At 45.9% G+C, this 23846-nt stretch overlaps 1 protein-coding gene across 1 annotated transcript in view; it reads left to right on the top strand.

Annotated features, from left to right (window-relative positions):
* The first annotated feature begins 5490 nt into the window (after nt 1-5490).
* KIF3B (kinesin family member 3B) overlaps nt 5491-23846 on the top strand; it is a 28515-nt gene continuing 10159 nt past the window's right edge. The window contains exons 1-6 of the mRNA XM_053394704.1: nt 5491-5615; nt 14758-16236; nt 18203-18304; nt 20064-20186; nt 21831-21949; nt 22104-22217. Of these exons, the coding sequence (XP_053250679.1) occupies nt 14827-16236; nt 18203-18304; nt 20064-20186; nt 21831-21949; nt 22104-22217 (1868 nt within the window). The 5' untranslated portion in view covers nt 5491-5615; nt 14758-14826. The remainder of the gene's footprint in view (nt 5616-14757; nt 16237-18202; nt 18305-20063; nt 20187-21830; nt 21950-22103; nt 22218-23846) is intronic.

The following is a 23846-nucleotide window of genomic DNA, read 5'->3' on the forward strand; positions in this document are numbered from 1 at the left end:
TGCGTCTGTGCTGATTTCGGCTGTCAGCTGAACTCCACGAAATTTTTCTCTCCGGGTTCTCCTTGTTGCTCCGAGACTTCACTTTATGCTCCAGATTTCTTTAACTTGAGAGCAAGGTGCTTTCTCTGCGAGCTTGGGGCATCGCTATTCGGAGGTAGAAAGTGGCTTCCCTCGACCCACTGCTCCGCCCCGCCGTTCTCCAGTCAAACAATAAAACAATAAAACAATAAACTAAAAACAAAGCGAGGAGGTAATAAAACAGCTAGTAAAACGTTAAAACTAAGAGTTTAAAACCAAGAAGTGGTTAAAAACTACTTAAAAACTACTTAAAAGCTTAGTTAAAAGCAGAGGAGTCTGACTAGCCTGCTGTCTCCGTCGCCATCTTCTAAAGTTGTTACCTGTGGCAGAAAGGCAGCCTGACCCCTTGGCCAGGAAGTGGTGAGTGTAAACCTTGCAGAGAACCAAAGCTTCCCTCCTTGAACACCTCATATGTAGGCATTTCTGTACAGGAACGCAATACTCTGAAGAGATGGAGTCTCTGTTGGGCTTTCTTAACCACCTGGGTTGTATTTATTTTCCAAGTAAGGTCTTCACAGGGACGCGGGTGGCGCTGTGGGTTAAACCACAGAGCCTAGGACTTGCCGATCAGAAGGTCGGCGGTTCGAATCCCCGCGACGGAGTGAACTCCCGTTGCTCGGTCCCTGCTCCTGCCAACTTAGCAGTTTGAAAGCATGTCAAAATGCAAGTAGATAAATAGGTACTGCTCTGGTGGGAAGGTAAATGGCATTTCTGTGCGCTGCTCTAGTTCACCAGAAGCGGCTTAGTCCTGCTGGCCACATGACCCGGAAGCTGTATGCCGGCTCCCTCGGCCAATAAAACGAGATGAGCGCTCCAACCCCAGAGTCGGCCACGACTGGACCTAATGGTCAGGGAAGACCTTTAAGGTCTTCACTGAGATAAACTCCTAGGAATTTAAAGGAAGAGACTCTCCACACAGCCCTCCCCGATGTACAGCGGGCTAGTTCTCCCCTCTTCCTCCGAAAGTCCAACACCATCTCCTTTGTCTTGCTGATATTAAGGTGCAAGTTGTTCCCTAGGCACCATGTAGATATTTTTGGGACCTCCCCTTTGAGCCCTCTACCCACCTGTGATTCCCAGCAGCTAAGCATTCAGAGGCATACTGCACAGAGGCGAAGTTCAAATAGTGTTGTTTCCAAGCCCCAGGCAAGGTGTAAAGTTCTGTGCAGCTCCTGTCTTGAGTTGAGGCCAGCGGCATATGGGGAGAGGTGTGCACCCCTCTTTTAAATGCTGCTCTTTGTTTATACTGTATGGTTTTCTATCCCTTTTTTTAACCATGCTGCAAAGTGAAGGGAAGTATATAAATTGACAACGTTGTGACAGCTTAACCAAAAAGCATCTCTGCTTCTCTTCCTTTTTCAGTTGTCTCCCCTTCCCTAATGGGGCTTCACACACTCTCTTTAATGAATGGGGGACAGAGAAATTGTGCACAGCAAGATAGCAAAGTAATGGATAAATTGCATCCAGCAAGCATAAGGCTTTGGGCAACAGGCCAAGATCTGGAACACTGAAGGCTTTATAGCCTCAGATGCAATTTCCCTGGTCTCTTCCAGAAAGTCCCATAAAACACATTAATCACAATTAATTTTTTTTTATCAATACACTCCTCCAGTGGGCACTTGTGCTTCCATTCACTTGATGTTTTCTCTGCCAGAACTCCCATAAATTATGCTCCTTCCCCCACTTCCATTCTACCAGAATTGCTTCACTGGGCGCCAGTGCCAAATTTGAATTCCTAGAAGTCCTTTTGGCCTTAGGACTGAGATCAGATGGCATTTCTAGCTGTAAAACAAATAACAAAGATCATCTGCTGTGCAGAGAAGATGAATTAGGATCGTAAGGCTTTTAAGATAGTTTTAAGAACAAAAATTATATAGTAGATTTATTTAGGAAGGGGCTTTGATGAGCCTAAACAAAAATTACTTGCATTGGACTTTAATACGGATTGAATTCTGATGGACACAACACATGTAATTTTTCTCTGTGTAGACACAAAGCTAGTAGGGTGTGCTGAGGCGCAGAGGGACCCCATTTTCACCAGCTCACTTCAGATAGTCATTCAAATCACGTAACCTCTCACACTTCTTCAATCCCATGTGAACCAATGGTTTGGAGGTAGCACTAACCATAGTTTCCTGATGTGGAACAGCATGGGAAGCAGACAATCACAATTTAAAAATGGAGTAGGGCATCTGGTAACAAAAGGGGGGGAAAGCAACACCTTCCTGATCCTCCAAACCATGGCTGGATGATTGTACAAATGGATATTACTGGTTTGGACTGGTTTGGTTAACATAATGTACAAACCATCAATAGGTTAACCTGAAGAGACTCAACTTACCGGTATATTTTCAAGAAAAACATTTAAATGCAGTTTACCACACATCAAAACATCAAATCAAACAATCCAGAGCAAAACATTACTGAAAAGTCAAATATAAACTATACGTTCAAAGCAACATAATTAGTATGAAACTAAAATATTAAAAGATTTCAAAAGAAAACATTACAAAAGTGTTGAACTACAGAATAAACATTGAGCGCAGCGAAGTTAACCAAAAAATCCAAACCATTATTTCAATAGAAAACATTACTAAAGGAAGTCAGATATAAAATGATCATTTAAAACATTTAAAACAGCATAATTAACAGGAGAAGTTGGGCTGCTCTTTTCCCATCCATACATCACTACTGGGAAAACCATAGCTTTAACTATATGGACTTTTGTTGGCAAGGTGATGTCTCTGCTTTTTAAGATGCTGTCTAGGCTTGTCATTGCTTTTCTCCCAATAAGCAGGAGTCTTTTAATTTCATGAGTGCTGTAGGAGGGTATATTAATTGCAATTTATCCTTCCAGGCCCTCCCCCCCCCATGTGTGACTGTTAAACAGAGTTTTAAATTCCCATCCTTGGCAGCAAAATTGAAAGCATAGGAATTATGGGAGGCTGCAAAGCCTCTGAGCAAGTCCAACAAACAAAGGAAGCTGACTTCCTTCCCTCTTTGGAAAAAATCAGGCAACAGCTTGTAAAGTAAGTTTAAAAATAAGATTTACTTACTTTATAATCCAGCATTGGTTCACAGTAAAGGCAGCACTAAAAACTATGCACTTTTTAGGCATGCATATTTGTGGTACGACAAGGTTAAAGCGCATAAAGCATTTAAAAACCATATTGTCAGGAAAGCATTGCTCAATGTCTGGATAAGATATAAAGAATTACTTGAAAATAAAACCCCAAGGTGGTTGTCACCGATGGAAGCAAAGGCTCAGAAAAAGCCCAATATGGAGGCCAAGTGGCCGAAATATTGGGAAATTTTGGGGCAAGAAGGAGACAAATTGAAATTGCAGAGTTTTGAGAAATTAAAAGATAAAGTGCGAGACTGGCTTCACTATTATCAATTAAGAGAGGCTTATAATTTGGACAAAAAAATTGGCTTCCAGGTGGAAAAATCAAAGTTGGAAACAGAACTGCTAGATCCCAAAACAAAGATACTTTCAAGAACGTATAACTTGCTGTTAAAATGGAACACTCAGGACGAGACGGTTAAATCTGCTATGATTAAATGGGCACAAGATGTTGGACATAACATTATGTTTGCTGACTGGGAACAGTTGTGGACCACAGGTATGAAATTTACGGCATGCAATGCCCTAAGAGAGAATATTATGAAAATGATTTATAGGTGGTACATGACACCAGTCAAGCTTGCAAAAATCTATCATTTGCCCGATAATAAATGTTGGAAATGTAAAGAAACCGAAGGTACATTTTTTCACCTTTGGTGGACGTGCCCAAGGATAAAGGCTTTCTGGGAGATGATTTATAATGAAATGAAAAAGGTATTTAAATATACCTTCTTGAAGAAACCAGAGGCCTTTCTCCTGGGCATGGTCGGCCAATTGGTGCCAAAGAAGGATAGAACTTTCTTTATGTATGCAACAGCAGCAAGAATACTTATTGCAAAGTATTGGAAGACACAAGATTTACCCACCCTGGAAGAGTGGCAGATGAAGGTGATGGACTATATGGAATTGGCGGAAATGACGAGCAGAATCCGAGACCAGGGAAAAGAGCTGGTGGAAGAAGATTGGAAGAAATTTAAAGACTATTTGCAGAAATATTGTAAAATTAATGAATGTTAAAATGATGTTGGATTGAAAATAAGTGGTATTGGTAACAAGGCTAATAAGAATATGCAAATATGGATTGATAATGGATGAAAATAAATAGTTATAATAGGTTAAGATATAGAGTTAGGATAAATGAAAGAGGGTAAGGATTTGCTGAATTGATTATGTAAATAGGAATACAAAAAAGGGGAGGTGTGAGGAGGTCAAGGAAACAAGCAAATGAGCTTAAAGATATCGAAAAATGGATTTATTTTTTTAATTTTTTCTTAGTCATTTGTTTTTTGTATTCTGTATTCCTTTTTTTTTCTTTCTATGTATTTTTTGGTAATTCTTGTATTTTTCTCTGTATTTTTTTTTCTCTCCTTTTTATTCTCTTTTTATTCTGTATTCCTTTTATTCTGTAAACTTAGGTTTTTTGTAAAATGGTAATAAATATCTTATAAAAAATAAAATAAATACTATGCACTTTTAAAAAAAAATTACACTATAACCAGTCTTAGCACCAGCCAGGGACTAGAGCAAACAGAGCACCAATAAACACTGTTAACGAAGCAGCAACTAAAAGATGCGCTAAACATCCCAATTACAAGGAGAGAGAGGCTATTGGTTTGTTTTTGCTTTATTATGCATTTTTTATATTGCACTTTTATGTAGCGGACAGCCCTGAGATCTATGGATTCATATCAATGTCATATATACATAAGTTTATTTATATAAAAACTCGTATATCAATGATAAAGTAAAAGAAATACAGCAAAAGCCGTATGATTGGCAGCATTAACAAAACCTAAAAAAAGGAAGATCAAGCTGAGCTCATAGAAACGCTGGATCTCCCGCTTTCTCCAGTGGATTAAAACACACCTAAGCCATACAGCTGAAAACGCCGGCAGCATTAAGATAAATTCAGTGGTGTAAATTAGTTTTGATGGCTGTAATAATGGAATACTGAATTGTATGGTTTTTGTAAAATATGCAGGGATTTAGGATATGTAAAATGAACCATGGAAAGAGAAGAAGGGAAGTCATTGATATCTTCAGGCTGTAAAAACTTGTAAATTGTAAAAACAGAAAATTTAATAAAAATTATATTTTAAAAAAACACCCCCCCCCCGTAAGCCGCGCCTGGCGCACGTGGCTGGGGCGCCTCGAGGGCCAGAGGGGCGTGTCGCGTTGCCAGGGGCGTGTCCCGTTGCCGGGGCCGAGGGCGCGGAGGAGGCGGGGCCCGTTGCTAGGGCCGGGGCGTCGCCAAGGAAGTGATGGCTTCGGGGCGGGCGGCCGCGTTGCCAAGGAAGTGAGCGGCGGCCGCGGCGGGGCCGGACTCCCCCTGCCGTATCCGGTGCTGCCGCCGCCGCCGCCGTCCCTGCCGCAGCGGCGGGAGGAGGAGGGGGTCTCCATGGTGACGGCGCAGGTGAGTGAGGGGCCTCGCCCTCGCCTTCTCCTCCCCACCCACCCACCGTGCGCGCGCCCGGGGCGGCGAGGGGGTGCGCGCGCGCGGCGGGAGGAGGAACCGCATCTGTGGGGCGGGGGCCTCGGGCGGCCACACGCCTCTCCCTCTCTCTCCCCCCTTCCTTACGCTCAGGGGCACACGCGTGTCTGGGTGTGGAAACGTGGGAATGCGTGCACGCGCAACGGGGTGCTCCCTCTCCCTCCTCTCCCCATATCCTTCTGCACCTCAAGGCGCACGCGTGTCTTGGTGATGTAACGTGGGAATGCGTGCACGCGCACCGGGGTGCTCCCTCTCCCTCCTCTCCCCATATCCTTCTGCACCTCAAGGCGCACGCGTGTCTGGGTGAGGTAACGTGGGAATGCGTGCACGCGCACCGGGGTGCTCCCTCCCCTCCTCTCGCCGCCTCCTTCTGAGCTCTCGAGGCACACGCGTGTCTGGGCGTGGAACCGTGGGAATGCGTGCACGCGCACCCGGATGCTCCTTCCCTCTCCTCTCTAACCCCCCCCGCGCCTCCTTCTGCACTCTCAAGGCACACGCGTGTCTGGGCGTGGGTGTGGATGGTGGATGCGTGCACGCGCATGGATGCTCCCCTCACCTCTTCCTCTCTCCGGAGGGTGGGGGTCGGCGTCTGCCCCATACACACAAGGCCATGCCCTGCTGCGACCCCTCCAGGTGAACTGACCCCGCAGGAGGAGGCAGGGAGGGCCACCAGCTGGGATGGAGACAGATCTATGGAGGAGGAGGGGGCTATGGGGGGCTCCTAGCCAGGAGGGCCGGGCTCTTGCCCTCCAGAGTCCGAGGCAGCGATGCTTCTGAACCCCACTTTCTGGGAAACCACAGCAGGAAGGGAGAGGGATCTTGCATTCGAGTCCTGCTCCTGGGTTTTCTCTCGGAGCATCTGGTGGGCCACTGTGAGGAGATGACATGGGCCGTGGGCCTGATCCAGCAGCCGGCTCTTCTTATGTTCTTCCGCATGTTATTAAATGCCTGTCCGTCCCCTGCAGTTCTTTGAATTTGGGTGTCTTCAAACACAAGAGGCAGCCACCAGCAGGGATGGCTTTTGCAAGAGGATTAGACAAGACACGGCTGTCCGTGGTCGCTAGCCATGATGGCTGTGGTCTGCCTCCGCCGCCGGAGGCGTTATGCCTCTCAGCACCATAGCATTCTAGAACTGTAGCGTTGGAAGGGACCCCACGGGTCATCTAGTCCAACCCCCTGCAATGCAGGAATGTCAACTAGATCATACGTGACAGGTGGCCATGGAGCCTCTGCAGAAGCCCCCTTGTGCTTCCCATAGCCATATGAGAGCAAGATGCTGGACCAGGGCTCCTCTTATGGACCAGAACTCACCCCTGGCTGTGGCTGAGCTTCCTTTCTGGTGGGAACACCTGCCCTTCTTGCCATGCTTTAGGTGTCTTATATGAGGATGCTCCTACCTGTGTTCAGGAGACAGCTTGCACATCAAGGCTGCTCATCAAAACATTTAGGGAGATGGAAGGAGTGTAACTCAGCAGTGGGGCATATCTTTCACATGCCAAAGTTTAATTACTTAGCATTTATATGTGCATTTTTAAAAATAAAAAAGTCTACAAATTAAATGATAGGAAAGACCCTGGAGAGTTTCTGCCAGTATTAGAAACTCAGATTTATAAGCTAATTGCCAAATAGCACCTTGAATCTACAGAATGTCTAGGTGCCATTTCCCCCCCAGTGATATTTTTTTATCGTTATTAATATTTTTCATTTCTATACCGCTTTATATTTTAAAGAAAAAAATTTGAAGCGGTTTACAACACATTAAAACATAAAATTAAGCAATCTAGAATAAAACAAATTCAAGCTTCAAGGAAAATATTTCAGATCCTTCTCTGAGTGACATTTTGCTTTCCCCGTATTTATTTACCTACTTAATTTATATAGCGGCCCCACAGCAGAAGTGCTGTAGGAAGCCAGTGTGGTGAAGTGGTTCGAGTGTCAGACTAGGACCTGGGAGATCAGGGTTCAAATCCCCGCTCAGTCCTGAAGCTCACCGCGTAATCTTGGAGTCAGTCACAGCCTCTTAACCTACCTTACAGGGTTGTTGCAGGGATTAACTGAGAGGGGGGTGAACCATGTACTCCACTCCTTGGAGAAAAAGGTGAGATATAAATGCAATAAATGAGTTATTCTGCTTGCCTGCTTAAGAAATCTAGAGAGGCCAGCCAGATGGAGATGTCAGTCGCCAGCCTGGCATCCAGGGATCTCCACGTGGTTGCAGTTGCACCCCTGCCAGTAGCAAAATGTGCCCGGCGCCTTGCTGATTTCTAACACTGCTTCCTAGACTCTGCTTTCTGGGTACCAGTTGTGCTGTCTCCATCCTGTGGTTGTTGAATCTCCTTGGCTTGTAGGCTTGCACACATAACCATGCACCTAAGTGTGTAATGCACACAACTTGGAAGCAAGTTCTGTTGCATTCAGTAGGGCTTCTGAGTAAGCACACGTAGGATCAGGCTTCATATAGACAATGAAGACCAGGCACCACCAAAGTAGCCGGACTAGAGGGAGCCATACTATTGCCAGCTAAGACGATCAGGAGGAAAGAACTAGATAAAATAGTGGTCAACTGCAAAGGATATTCAGATATTTAATTTGGCACATTTTACTAGAGAATCTTACGCCATTCTATTTTATGCAACATGATATTGCTGGTGCAATATGAAGGCATCATTATGTTCATTGCTCGACTGTGCAAGGGACAGTTGGCTGTGGTGGTCTTGCTTATGTAGCAGTTCGTTGCTGCAAAAAATGATTTCATCAAAGCAAGAAGGGTGCTTGTTTCCTCTCCTTAGACAGGAGAAGGAACCCAATTCTGCAAATGAATAGTTTATTCCGTCTTTGTTCTCAGGACGGTGTGTTTTAACAGAGCCTGTGGTGTGTTTCTCTAAACTGCCATAGATCTGATTTTGACAGTTGCTCTGTTGCTTGGCTGTATTGGTTGTCACTGAATGCCTAGCAGTGTGGGGTCATATAAGGGCGATTGTCATGCAATTTTCAGTCAATAAGAAACACAGAATAGACTGAATTGATATATTTTATTGGACCATCTTTTAATGAAGGAACATGCGAGATTTTGTGGACCGATAAAATTGTTTACATATGCAATCAACCTTGTCTTGTAAAAAAATACTTTAGATTTAGCTATTTTTGTGTTCCAACTGATGGAGAGCATTGTGCAATTATGCACCTACCCAGCAGATGTTGTCCCTGATCAAAGGCCTTGCTTGACTCTCTTGTATTTCATGGGGTTGAAATAAGAGCGTCAATTAGTATATATGGGGTTTTTTTTTGTACATGACTGTGATGTCTATATGAGAGGGAGACGTCTGGGAAAGGCAGGATGAGGATAGATTTTGAGGTGGCTGATTTTCTCTCACCCTATTAAAGCTGAAAGATAGCAAAGCTTGGCTTTTTCGAGAGAAGCCAAACAGCCATTGATTGGTCTGCTTTTCTGAAGGGTGTTCAATTTCAATTTTCAACTCCTTAAAAATAAAATCACAAAAAGAAATATATCTTACCTGAGACATGTCTGTGTTTCCAGTTTCTCTGAGCCCATAGATCAGGGAACATAAACACTATTTTTTTAATAAAAAAAAATACTATTCTTACTAATACACTAAAAGTACTATTTTTTAGCTGGAGGTTAAGTTTGTGGTGTGTACTCAGTAGAATTAGTTCAGCTGAGAAAAATATCTCATCATAATGCTCCACAGTTCACACCTGGAGAATTCTGTCTGATTTGAGACACCTCTTTACCACAAAGAGGAAAAATTGCTGAAAGAGAGGAAAATCACAAATTGCCCATTTATTAGATGGAATAATGGAAGGAGCCAGATGATGCTAAGAAAGAACATAATTGCAGATACTTGACAGGTTCAAGTAGCAAAAATGGAAAATAATTGTTCTTAGAATCTCTTTAAATCTCAGCCTCCACCTTCCAGGTCTAGTGTGGAATCTTGTATTTACACTACTAAAATAAAATTAAAGGCAACCCTGGAATATATCCAGTATGTAGCAATCTTGTCCTAGCTTGTTGGTTCTCAGGGCGCAGGCTATTTGAATTAACTAGTCTCCTTAATTTCCGATTTCTTCTAAAATTCTCTGATGATTGAACTGCCACACCAATTTAATTTCAAATAGTACCAGGGCTTAATTTTCAGGCATGACTTCATCCTACGCTCCAAGAAAACAGGCTTTGAATTGCTTCCCGTATTCTGTACAATTGGAAATGCAATCTGAAGCGCTGGGTGAGTGTAGTGGATTAGAGTCAATTTGGGATCTGGCCAGATTGCTTTTGGATTTCAGAAGAGTGAGAGGGCTCTTTCCGGAGAGCGCCGCGTCCTAAAGGCTTGTCTAAAATAGGATGTTGGGCCGGGCATTCAGCAGGGATGGAGTGCGTCGCCTCATGAAATGTTTGGTTACAAATAATTGATGTATTTGGGTGCAAGCAATTAAGGCACAGTGGCGCATGGCAGAACCTGCTTGACGGACATTTGCTGTCACATGTGGTGTATTCTGCTTTTGGCAAAATAAACAAGGGCACACTGCTGGGAACCAATGCCTTTCCTCCTATCATGTTCCCAGAACGTCTCCTCGACCCCCAAATTCTTCAGCTGCCATCCGTGCTGGTTTCAAAGAACCTCATTCCATGCTCCAGGATGAATACCACCCCTTTGTCCTCACAATGTCAAAACCAGGCTTGAAATCCCAATTTAGTGGAAGGTAAGGAGCTGCCTTAAAACTCAGACAAACCTCTCCCCCATCTAGTTCAATAGCCTTTGCTGTGGCTGGCAGCGCCTCCCCAGGGCTTAACAGTGAGGTCTCTCAGCCCTCCTGCCAAAGGTCCTTTCACGGGAGCTCCTTGTGGCAAAAACAGAAGCATTCAGCATGCAAATCATGCGCTCTGCCACCGAGCCGCAGCCTCTCCCCTTGACTTCACCCACTTTGTATAAATTGTTAATTGAAAGGGGGAAGAAAATCCACCCTCATTATCTCTCCTTAGCCAGCCATACAGTTAATAAGACGAGGCAATTCATCTGCGCTGAGTATACTTCAGTACGTGCCTTAAACCGAAACAGGGCCCAGCGGATCTTCAACTTCAGCTCTCATCCTAACTTTCTGGTGCTTGTGTGTTCCTTCGGCGTGCAAATAGAGAACCTGCGTCACCAATTTTCAGAAAGTAGCACCTTCTGCGTGATTTGGACTACGTCACATCAGTTGTGCTGCTTGGGGCTGATGGGAGTTGTAGTCTAAAACATCTGCAGAGCACAAATTGTTGTTGTTTTTTGGGGGGGAGGTTGTAATATGGGTTATGGAAGATGCACCAGGTCTCAGTGGCATCCTAATCTCTGACACGGCGCAGTTGCAGCGTTCTGAATCTTGTATCTTGCACCAAGTTGAATGGGCTGCTTTACATCCGACAGCTCTAAAATAAAAAATGTTCAGGTCATGTCAATACAGAATTAGGTCTGCATTCAGGCCATGGCATGTTGTGCTTGAAGGCTGGACGGGCAGGAATCGCTTTCCTGTTGAAGCTGCAGGCAGCCTGACCGAACTTGTTTATTTGATGCTCTTAGATTGTGGCTGCTTGTCAGGCTCTGTCCCTGGCAGGGCTGCTTGAACGTTTATTTCCTCTGGCTTCCTGGCTCTTCCATTGGTTTGGTTATAGCAGGGGTGGGGGTCTCCAGGCCTCTGCATTCGTCCCACAAGGCCCTTTTGGCAAAGCCATGACCAGCTGCCCTGCATGTGAAGCCATATATGACGTTTGTTGTGTGGCAGGTAAGATCCTAGGGGATTGCAGGCACTGCCTGCTAGCTGATTGGTACAAAGCACATTGAAAGGGGCTTTTGAAGACCTGACAACCGGTCAGATCTTCAGAAGCCCCTTTCAAAATGCTATTTTCTGCAGCACTTTAAAAGAGGCTTCGGAAGACCCCTGTGGGCAAAAAAGGTCACCTGTCATCATTGTGACATTAGGTGATTGACAGCTGGGCTGCTCCACTGACCTGTCCTACTTGGCCTGCTAGGGGTGGAAGAGCTAAGGCTCTGGCCCTCTCGCCAGAGCCAGTTCTCAGCCTTGGTTTGCAGTGACTTTCCAAGCACAGAGATGGAAGCAAAATCAGATTAGTCAAAATTACTCTGTTACTGCAGCCATACAGGCAGTATTTGATTTCCAGGAAAGGATGCCGGGTCTGTCTGGAAACCTCTCATAGTCTGCTGTATGGCAGTTCTCTGTCATTGCTCAGTTGTGGGGGAAAAGTGTTCAATACCTGCTCCAATCTTAATGAGATGCTCCAGGGTTAAGCTTTGCATTGAAAAAAGTGCCACATGTAGTCAGACCGAGGCAGAATAGAACTGTACTATGACTTCCCTTGATCAGAATACTGTCCTTCTGTTGATGCAGCCTAGAATAAAGGTAAAGGGACCCCTGACCATTAGGTCCAGTCGTGGCCAACTCTGGGGTTGCGGCGCTCATCTCGCTTTATTGGCCGAGGGAGCCGGCATACAGCTTCCGGGTCATGTGGCCAGCATGACTAAGCCGCTTTTGGCAAACCAGAGCAGCGCATGGAAACGCCGCTTACCTTCCCGCCGGAGCGGTACCTATTTATCTGCTTGCACTTTGACGTGCTTTTGAACTGCTAGGTTGGCAGGAGCAGGGACCGAGCAACGGGAGCTCACCCCGTCGCGGGGATTCGAACTGCCGACCTTCTGATCAGCAAGTCCTAGGCTCTGTGGTTTAACCCACAGCGCCACCCGTGTCACTGCAGCCTAGAATAGCATTAGCCTTTTTTGCTGCTGCATCACACTGTGGACTCATGTTCAGCTTGTGGGCCCACTAAGATCCCTAGATCCTAGACCCCAAGGAAGTGGAAGAGGGAAGTACGAGGATGTTGTGCCGTGCATTTTCTAGCAATCATACATTGCGGGGGCAAGAGGGTGAGAAGGAGGCAAGAAGTCGCTGCTTTCAGTGCCAGCCATGCATTTTCTGGAACATTATCATTCTGGCCGGAACGTGTGGTTTCCTAGCAATGATGAGCCCCTTTGAGTTTTATTACGTTTTTAATTAAGGCTAATGAAGGTGACTTGGAAGCATTTTAAGTAGGAAGAAAGCAAAAGCTTTAGGGCAGTTTTCTAGGATCTAAAATTCCTGGATAGCGTTTGCAATTGCTGCATCGGGGAAATCTTAGAATCGTAGAGTCCAAGCAGGAATCTCAGCTAAACCATCCATGTTTGATGGCTATCCAACCTCTGCTTAAAAACCTCCAAGGAAGGAGAGTCCAGGTGTACAGAGTTATAAAGTGTAGGACTGTAGTTCAGCAGCAGAAGATCCTGGGTTCAGTCCTTGGTATCTCCAGGGAAGACTGGGAGAGGACCATGTCTGGAAGCCTGGAGAACTGTGGCTATTCAGTGTACACAATATTAAACTGGGTGGTCCACCGGCCCGACTCATCAGTGTACGGCCACTTCCTGTGTTCTGCTTTCTTATCAGGAATAGCTTCTCCTTGGGCCAATCCCTGGCAAGAAATCCCAGTTTTGAATAATGGTGTTGTTGGTTTTTTAATCGAGCAGATCATTACCATATAACTCAGCTTGCACTATTACAGCACTTTGAGTTGCTTGGTGAGGTCAGCAGCTGCCGAGGTGGAAAGGAGAGGCGTGCGTTCTAGAACATGTTTGGAGGGCAACAGGGTTGTGACAAAATCTGGGCCCGCGAGGGAAGGAAAGAGGAGCAAAAGGAGTCCTGCAGCATGTGGACAATGTCCCTGAACGTACAGGAGACTCTTAACTTGGAAGCCAGCTGAACATAATAATAATAATAATAATAATAATAATAATAATAATAATAATAATACATTTATTTATTCCCCGCCCTTCCCATTTCAAAAACTGGGCTCAGGGCAGCTAACAACAAATTTTAAACACTTTAAAACACTTAATTGTAAAAGCAGCATAAAATACAGTATAAAAACATGAATGACAATAAAATTCAAAAATCAATTAGATAATCCCCAGGCTAGCTGGCTGAATTGGTCCTACTTGGGCCAGCGAGGAGGCCAGGGGAGAATTAGCTGTGGGGTCTCAGAGCGGATGATCTTCATAAAAGGGGAGGGGAAGGGAAAAGAAGGGAAATGAAAGAGCTAGCACCGCCCTTTTACACATTTCCCTTGAAAGAATGAAAGTTCAGAATTTCAGAACGGCTAGACCTCTCTGAACCTCCTAGTCAGCTATTCAGACTTAAGATTTCGAATGAAGCTGTAGGAGCCACTCCAGATAATCCTCCGAGGCTCTTCCTCATGTGCCCCCTCCGCAAGAGGTCTGGAGGGTGGCAACATGAGACCAGGCCTTTTCTGCAGTGGCTCCCCTTTTGTGGAATGCTCTCCCCAGGAGGACTTGCCTGGCTTCTCCATTACTTATCTTTAGATGCCAGGTGAAAATGTTGCTCTATAACCAGGCTTTGGGCTGATAAACATTCTGTGGCCTTTTAAATGTGTTTGTGGGAAGATTTGTTTGTTGTTTGTTTTATTACATATCATGTGTTTTGATTTTGTATTTTTATGTTGTGAACTGCCCTGTGATCTATGGATGAAGGGTGGTCTACAAATTTAATATATTATTATTATTATTATTATTATTATTATTATTACTGTTATTTCTGTTATTATAGTTATTATTATCATCATCCAAAGTGATATTTCTCATTTTTAACGAAACTTGAGTTAAAAGCCATTTGCTTCAGTCACTAATACTGATCAAATGGGAATTGGAAGCACATATTTCCTGTCATTTAGAAAGGGGGAAAACATTTTACATTGTTATTTCTTCTTGTTGTTCTGCCTCACAGTAACTCCGAGAGGGATGCTTTTTTGCTTTTTTTTTATCTTACAGTTGGGAAATTGAGATTTTGAGATGGTGGCTTGGCCTTTCCGCTCTGGGAATTGATGTTTGGGCTTGGGTTTCAACTTTCATCTCTAGTGCTAAAAGCCAGGTCAAGGGTGGGGGGGCTGGTTTGTACTCACTGCTTTTGTGCCTTACCTCTGTGCTCAATTCTCGCCTTTGATTCTTTCCAGGTTTGGAAAAAACCCTGGCCTTCCTGGTCCTGCCGTCTGCTGAGTTTGCCCTAGCGCCAACCTGTTGTCATGTCGAAGTTAAAGTGCTCAGAGTCGGTCAGAGTGGTGGTGCGATGCCGGCCGATGAACAGCAAAGAGAAAGTAGCCTCCTACGAGCAAGTGGTCCAGGTGGACGTCAAGTTGGGGCAGGTGTCAGTGAAGAACCCCAAGGGGACTTCTCACGAGCTTCCAAAGACTTTCACCTTTGATGCTGTTTACGACTGGAATTCCAAGCAGTTTGAACTCTACGATGAGACCTTCCGGCCCCTGGTGGACTCGGTGCTGCAGGGCTTCAACGGGACCATCTTTGCCTACGGGCAAACCGGCACGGGGAAAACGTACACGATGGAAGGTGTGCGTGGCGACCCCGAGAAAAGGGGCGTCATCCCCAATTCCTTCGACCACATCTTCACGCACATCTCCCGGTCTCAGAACCAGCAGTACCTGGTGAGGGCTTCTTACCTGGAGATCTACCAGGAGGAAATCCGGGACTTGTTGTCAAAGGATCAGTCCAAGAGGCTGGAGCTGAAGGAGCGGCCAGACACGGGAGTCTACGTCAAGGACTTGTCGTCCTTCGTCACAAAGAGCGTCAAGGAAATAGAGCACGTCATGAACGTGGGGAACCAGAACCGCTCCGTCGGGGCCACCAACATGAACGAGCACAGCTCCCGTTCGCACGCCATCTTTGTGATCACTATTGAGTGCAGCGAAGTGGGGCTCGATGGGGAGAACCACATACGCGTCGGGAAGCTCAACCTCGTGGACCTTGCTGGCAGCGAGCGCCAGTCTAAGACCGGAGCCCAGGGGGAGAGGTTGAAAGAAGCGACAAAGATCAACCTCTCTCTCTCTGCCTTGGGCAACGTCATATCTGCCCTGGTGGACGGCAAAAGCACTCACATTCCCTATCGGGATTCCAAGCTCACGAGGCTGCTGCAGGATTCGTTAGGGGGCAATGCCAAGACCGTGATGGTGGCCAACATCGGCCCCGCCTCGTACAACGTCGACGAGACCCTGACGACGCTGCGGTACGCCAACCGGGCCAAGAACATCAAGAACAAGCCGAGAGTGAACGAAGACCCCAAGGATGCGCTGCTGCGGGAATTCCAGGAGGAGATCGCGAGGCTCAAGGCGCAGCTAGAAAAGCGGTCCGTTGTCAAGAGGAAGAAGAAAGACAGGAGAAGAGATGGAAGCTTCAGCGCCGGCGGGGAGGACGAGGACGAGGAGGAAGATGGCGAAGAAGGGGAGGAGGAAGGAGGGGGTAACAAAGGTGACTACTGGAAGGAGCAGCAGGAGAAGCTGGAGATCGAGAAGAGGGCTATCCTAGAGGACCACAGTTTGGTGGCCGAGGACAAGATGAGGCTGCTGAAGGAGAAGGAGAAGAAGATGGAAGACCTCAAGCGAGAGAAGGAGGCAGCTGAAAGGCTGGGCGCCAAAATCAAGGTAGGAGGCTCTTTGCCGAGTTCTGTGGATTCAGAAAAGTGGCCTGGGAGGAACCTCTCTGGGGGAGGTTCAGTGTTGAAGACTAAAAACAGAAGCATAGGGATTGGGAATTGTTCCTGAAACGCTTCTCTGATGTTCAGAGCGGTTCTGAATTCAAAGGTTTTCCTTTCCAAACTATTCACAGCTAGAGAACTGCAGCCAGCAGTTGGAGAGGTGTAGGTGATTTAAGACCTGGTTTGGACAATCACATTCTGGCTTCAGAGGCAAGGACGGATGCATGAGATCTGTGCACTCACAGACTGCCTCTTTGTGCAAGCAGGGAAGCAAGCCAAGACCTTGCAGCTAGCCATAGTTTTCTGTTGTGTGCTAAGCGGGGAGCGATGGACAGTGGCTTCCAGGCATTGGCAGGCCAGCTTTATTTTATTTATTTCATAAAATTTATAAAACACTGTAAAAAAACAAACAAACAACCTTGCAGTTGTTTGATTTATCCTATCTTATCCTGGCCAGTTCAGAAGCTATTGCCCATAGCTTCCTAGTCCAGTTCACATGTAATAGAAAGCTATAGTTTATTGTGACTTCCTGGCTTGTTTCCTTTCATGAAGGGAAGAGTGAAGGGGTGGCATGCATGTGAAGAGCTTGTGCACATTTAATCAAGTGTAGCCCACAGCTGCCAATGAACCATCTTCATCCTTCCTCTGTCAGCTGCTCGTAGAGTCCAGGATGGCCACCTCACCTTAATGACCCAAAGGTGAAACAGCTTCCCATCTTGGTAAGTTTTCACAAGATCTGAAGGCTGGTCAAAAATCAGTGTTTTCTTTTAACTGTGATTAGTAAAAGAAATGCTTGATGGGGAAAAATAGGAGTGGGACTTGAGCAGGTATTCTCAAGCCAACCCAATTCATTTCCTTTCATTATTTATTTGCATTTTTACTAATCTTAATGAACACGTAACAACCAACTGAGACCTGAAAACAATGATAATGTAAAGCAAAGCAAGCCAATGACCAAATTTTCCACTGAGATGTGAGGAAGGTGTGGAAAGAATAAGAAAAACAGAGGCAGGGACATTGGTCACAAGCAGTTGCCATGTGATTCAAACGAAGACCCAGACACACAGCAGGTTTTTATACACCGAGACCTATGCAGATGCCATGAATAATGCCATGCAAAGTCATATTTGGCAGGTTCAGATGGGAACGATTATTCGTATATGTCATGAAATCCCACCAAACAGCTAGAAAGCCACCTTGAGCCCCTGTCAGGGGAAAAGGCGGGATATAAATAAATATGATGATGATGATATAATCGAGTCTGATCCTTCTTAATTTCTCAATGATCTGTTGGTGTGAAAGGACCGTAATAAGTCACTCAGAGAGGAGAACCCCAAATTTATGAGTGTACTAGAAAAAGCCATCTTGTCTTCTGATTTGCATAAGGCAGGCATGGCCAATTTGGCCCGCCAGCTGTTTTGGGACTACAACTCCCATCATCCCTAGCTAACAGGACCAGTGGTCAGGGATGATGGGAATTGTAGTCCCAAAACAGCTGGAGGGCCAAGTTTGGCTATGCCTGGCATAGGGGATGTCCTCCATCTTCACCCAAAGTGTAGAGTCATTATAATGGACTGAGGGTATCGGCTGCCTTGGATGACAAGGCATGCAAGCATGGGAAATGTATGGGGAAAGCACATCTTAAGATTCTAGGCTCACTCCCTGGTATCTCCAGGGTTGGGGCAGTTCTCCTCTGCTGGAGTCCTTTGAGAGATGCTGTGAGGCAGAACAGCTGCTTCTGGGCAACACGAACCAAAAGCCAAACTTAGTTCTAAGGAGGCACGGTTTATGAGACAACTGTGTGAGATCTCCACCCATTTTATTTTATTTTAAAGAAAGCAGTAATTGTGAGGCTCTGCAAGATGCTGATTTTGGTTATTGGAACCCTCCACCCCTCCCATTCTGCTTTTCAGGCAATGGAAAGCAAGCTCCTTGTTGGAGGGAAAAATATTGTGGATCACACAAACGAGCAGCAAAAAATCCTGGAGCAGAAGCGGCAGGAGATTGCTGAGCAGGTGAGAGGGAGAGGGAGAAGTGCATGCGTTGAGATGGGTTGCAGGGGTCCCAGAGTGTGCAGAACGGGGGGGGGGGCTGTGGCTGGACTACAACTCCCATCATTCCTTTCCACTGGCCCTTCTTGCTGGGGCTGATGAAAGTTGGAGGACTGAACATTCTCCACTGCCCTGCCTTGTGGCCCTGGGAAACTCACAGCACGTTTTTCCATTCCACCGTCGATCAAGGATGTCTATAACATTTGGGCAGAACCCACTGGGAACATTTCCTGGGCAAGCATCTTTGGAATCCAACCAGCAGCAATGTGAATTTAATAAGAGCCTTGCTGGATCTCTTATTTATTTATTAGATTTATATACCAGTTTGGATCAGAATAGTAGTTGGTCTAATCCCGCATCTTGTTGACCACAGTGGAAAACTTTGTGCATCTAGAAAGTGCATTTGGAGTTGTAGGCAAATTCCCCCCTCTTCAACTGTTGCTCTGCAACAATAGGTATTCATCTGGATATGGAAGTTCTCAGCTAATGCTGTTGTTTTGAAAGTCCTTTCAGTTTCAGTGATGAGTGTACCAGGGATGTTCTCAGCGGCTTTTGGTCTTGCTGCTTCCTTTTTTAATACGTGAGGTTCATGAACTTAATTGCTTGAAAACTTTGAGAACAGCTGAAAGCTAGTGAAATGCAAACACTGTAAGATCTTCAAGAAGCTGCATGAGAAAAGCTATTTTACTGAACTTTGCTTATGTTCTTCGTTGACTCTTTCCCTTTTCCATCCTTTAAAACCCCTCTGGCCAATTAACGCTTTGCAGAAAGGAAGCCCATCTTTTGAAATCCAAGACTTTTGCTCTTTCCTTTAAGGTGTGAGAACTTAGAACAGGGGTCAGCAACCTTTTTCAGCCGCGGGCCGGTCCACCATCCCTCAGACCATGTGGTGGGCCGGACTATATTTTGGAAAATAATATGAACGAATTCCTATGCCCCACAAATAACCCAGAGATGCATTTTAAATAAAAGCACACATTCTACTCATGTAAAAACACCAGGCAGGCCCCACAAATAACCCAGAGATGCATTTTAAATAAAAGGACACATTCTACTCATGTAAAAACACGCTGATTCCTGGACCGTCCGTGGGCCAGATTTAGAAGGAGATTGGGCCACATCCAGCCCCTGGGCCTTAGGTTGCCTAGCTCTGACTTAGAATGTAGGGGTGGGATTTGACTCAATTGATGCACAAGCAAAACAAAGTCTTCCTATGCAACAGGACGCCCCTCTCTCTGCCCCACATGTCCCCTGAATCTGCTCTGGTGTTTGGTGGAAAACCCAAAACAGGTTTAGGGGGAGGAGAGAAGGGAAATCCTGTTATGCAAGTGGACCTCATTCTGCTCACAGATCCACCTCTTACTGCCACATTGAATTCCACTCTGTGGCTGCAGTCCAGTGCACAGGTAGTTGGAAATGAGCCCATTGAATCTAGTGGTGCATAGTAAACATGGTTTGGGGTCAGTCTGCAAGTCTGTTCCAAGGTCATCAGTAAGCCTTTCAGCAATTTCAGACGAAGTTCAGGCTTCTTGAGCCTCACAATATTTCCCCTTAAAATTATTTGGAACAAAGTGAACTTTCAGAATAAAATCCTTCAGAAATACACAGCATTGATTGGTAATGCCTTGTGTAAATTCTCTCACCCCCTGCAAATGATTGGCATGTACCCTGACAGTGCTGAACTCTAGGCCCCCCAAAAAGTCATCTTTGTTGTCTCCCGCAGAAACGACGAGAGCGAGAAATCCAACAGCAGATGGAGAGTCGGGACGAGGAGACCTTGGAGCTGAAGGAGACCTACAGCTCCCTGCAGCAGGAAGTGGATATCAAGACTAAAAAACTGAAAAAGGTGAGTGGCCTTCCTGGAGGTGGGCTGGCAGGTATGTATGTACAGGTACTGTATGTGAGCTCTGGAAATTAGCATGGATGTGGCCAGGTCCAGAATTGGGCTTCCTGTCTTCAAGGCACTAAGATGTGACAGTTTTCTCTGCGCTTTTAGGGCAGGCAATAGTTAATTGTCTCAAAGGAGTCGGAGTGGATCAAACCCCCTGAATTTCCCCCCACCCAAACCGGGCACAGCTTGCCTCTCCCCATGAAAAATAAGGCCCAGCGGTTCCCTTTGACCTTGGGGGAGATGCAAAGCTTTTTGACAGATACATGTTAAAATTCAGAGTTTTTGGCTGGAAAATTCTCCACTTTCATGACCTGGAAAGCTGTTGTAATTTTACAGGTTCTAACTAGTTCTGTGAGCCATAACTATTATAGGTAATTGGTTGTGATGCTATGTAGTCATATACTCTTTCATTTTTTTAATTCTGCAATAGAATTAATATTTTGCTAGGTTGGTTTCAGACAGGGCTGGGGAACCTCAGGCCTGAAATCCAACTGTGGCCCCCCAGACTTCGTTACCAAGCCCTTGGGACTGTCCCTAGACCACACCCTTCGCTGACCCTGCTTGGATCCTTGAGTGTTTTAGCCAAGCTGAAATGTGTCCTCTGATATTACCTGCTGCTTGTCTGAATGGAGGGCAAGAGGGGTGTTTGAAACTAGCCTACTGTACAAAGGTGACATTTGCATTTGTTGCTCCACCTACTTTACCTCTGGCCCCGCCCTCCACTGGTACGTGGCCCTCGCAAGCTTGCCCTGAAGGGAAGACGGCCCCTTGGGCTGAAAAGTCTTCCCCACCCCCAGTTTCAGAGATTTGTTTCTCACCAATATTTCTGCATGCCTAATTCCTAAGGAAAAACCCTTATCTCCTGGTCTGCCCCGCAGAGGACCTTAAGGTCCATGAATAATCATAGTTTAGAGGTCCCGGGCCCTAAGGAAGCCAAACTATCCTCCACCAGGGCCAGGGCCTTCTCAGTGATGGCTCCAACCTGGTGGAATACTCTGTCGCATGAGACCAGGGCCCTGCAGGATTTAACCTCCTTCCGTCGGGCCTGTAAGACAGAGCTATTCCGCCTGGCCTTTAATTTGAATTCAGCCTCATCTTTTATTTCCCTTCCCTTCTCTTCCCTCCCCCTCCCCTTTTATGAAGATCACCTGCTCTGAGATCTCACAGCTAATTCTCCCCTGGCCTCCTTGCTGGCCCAAGTAGGATCAATTCAGCCAGCTATTCATGTTTTTATACTGTATTTTATGCTGCTTTTATAATTGTTTTAAAGTGTTTTAAATTTGTTGTTAGCTACCCTGAGCCTGGTTTTTGAACCAGGAAGGGCAGGGTATAAATAAAATCTATTATTATTATTATTATTATTATTATTATTATTATTATTATTAATCTAAAGAAGGCAGCTGGACTGAGCAGCCTCTGCCCTTTATTTTTAACCAAAACCTGAGCTTACGGTATACCATTGTGGGCACAATCCACCAAGAGGTTTCCCTGCACAAACCCTTTTGAAGTGACCGGGAGCTGTGCAAGAACTTGCTCGTGAGGCAGAGGTAGTAGGCTTGGCGGTTTGTGCTGTAGCCCATGACTCTGGCTCTCTTTCAGCTCTTTTCCAAGCTTCAAGCCGTGAAGGCTGAAATCCACGACCTTCAAGAGGAGCACATCAAAGAACGCCAGGAGCTGGAGCAAACCCAGAATGAGCTCACACGGGAGCTGAAGCTCAAGTAGGTTTTTCAGCCAGCTGTGCATTGCTCTCGGGGGCTTGGGAATGGCCTGCAGAGCAAGCTGTCTGCTGGCCAGGAATGAAAAGTGAATATTTCACTTTTACTGAGGCTGCTTGGAGCGTGCTTGCAACATTCCCTTTGTTGATCTCCGCAGGCACCTGATTATCGAGAACTTTATTCCCTTGGAAGAGAAAAACAAGATCATGAACAGGTCGTTCTTCGATGAGGAGGAGGACCAGTGGAAACTGCACCCCATCACCCGCTTGGAGTGAGTTGGCCGCCCCCTTGAGCTGGGCTGTAGGGTTTGGGGAAAGGGGGACACACTCTCCATTGTCTCTTTAGATTTTCAGTTCATCCGGCAGTCCCCCAAGTTAGCTCCATTTTTCTCTGTTGGTGGCTCACCCAAGGGCAGCGGACTTCCTGCTCACCTCCTTCTTTTCCAGCCCCAACAATCACAACGCCACCATTTTGCAGCTCAGGTTGATTGAGGCAGGGCTCTGGCTGGCAGCAGCTCTGGTTCTGATCCTGCAAGGTGGTCGCTGCAGCCTTGGATGTTATATGAGAGATGCTGTGATGTAAATACCGCTACTTGAACGCTGCAGATGCAACATGGAGTTGTGTCCCCAGCTGCCTAAAAGCGGGAATTTAGCTCAGAGCTTGCCAATGTATTTTTCTATTTAGACAAATATTTGTGTACTGCTGCGTCAAAGCAGTTTACAAAAATCAAAAAATAAAATAAAAAACATAAAAAGTTAAAAAGCAGACATAAATTAGCCATTGTGGAAGCTCATGTTTTTGCCTACATAAGGCAACAGAACAGAAATGTTTGCAGCGGGCATTTAAAAGTTAGCACAGAAGGTGTCTGCTGAATCTCTAGTGGCAGTGAGTTCCAAAGGACTTGTAGGATGACCACTCTTGAATCTCAGTGACTGAGCAGGGAAAGAAGGGCTCAGGTGATCCCTGAGGCACCCTGGACCTAAGTTGAAAATGAATACAAGGACCTTGATCCTCAGCAGCTAGTTCTGAGAGGCATTTTGCCTCTGAAAGTCTCTTTTACCCTTCATGGATTTCTGTATCGCCAGAATCCTCTGCAAGTGCAACTTGCAAAGGGTCAGGAGAAGGAAACCATTGGACTGCCGAGTGCTGCCTCTTAAGGTGACAAAATACCGTGTGCTGGACCTAGTACAGTAACGGCATTGCATTGCACATTCATGTTCGTCCTCCCAGCTGGGATGTTAATCCACATGCTGCAAGATAAAATCAAGGCAGGGCCCAAGGTATGACAGCTGAGGACAGATGGAAAGGAGCAGGCTGAGAAGTGTGGCTTGTGGGGAGTGAAGAATGAAGTCGCATCTGGCGGCATATCTCACCCTGGAGATTTCCAGATTTCTACACAAAGCTCTTCCGGCATGGTGTTTATAATGAACAAAGAATATATTAATCGAGAGATCTCTTGCTGGGCCCGTTGCTTTCAAGTCTAAAGTGTCTCCAGAATCAGCGTCGGGAAACTGCTGACACAGCTTTGCTATATAAAGCCTCCGTTAGCAAATTTAGATCTGCTGACCGACAAGGAAAGCAAAATCTTCCCTCCCGTCTTTTGCACAGGGTACACCTCATAGGAAAAGCAAGCAGGGTAGATGGCTAGGGGACAGCTCTGCCGTTGCCAGGTTGAGGGAGACACGCGGCAATACCGGTTTGTGTGTTAATGTCCGGCTGGAGGACATGCCCGTGCTTGCACAAACATAGCTGCCAGCGAAAACATAGGCACACTTGGATTCCTGTTCTTTTTTCATGGGGAGAAGCATTCATATAATAAGGGCAGAATGTTGTTATTGTTTAGTCGTTTAGTTGTGTCCGCCTCTTCGTGACCCCCTGGACCAGAGCACGCCAGGCACTC

This window comes from Podarcis raffonei, chromosome 6 (genome assembly GCF_027172205.1).
Source record: "Podarcis raffonei isolate rPodRaf1 chromosome 6, rPodRaf1.pri, whole genome shotgun sequence".
Taxonomy (NCBI): Eukaryota; Metazoa; Chordata; class Lepidosauria; order Squamata; family Lacertidae; genus Podarcis; species Podarcis raffonei.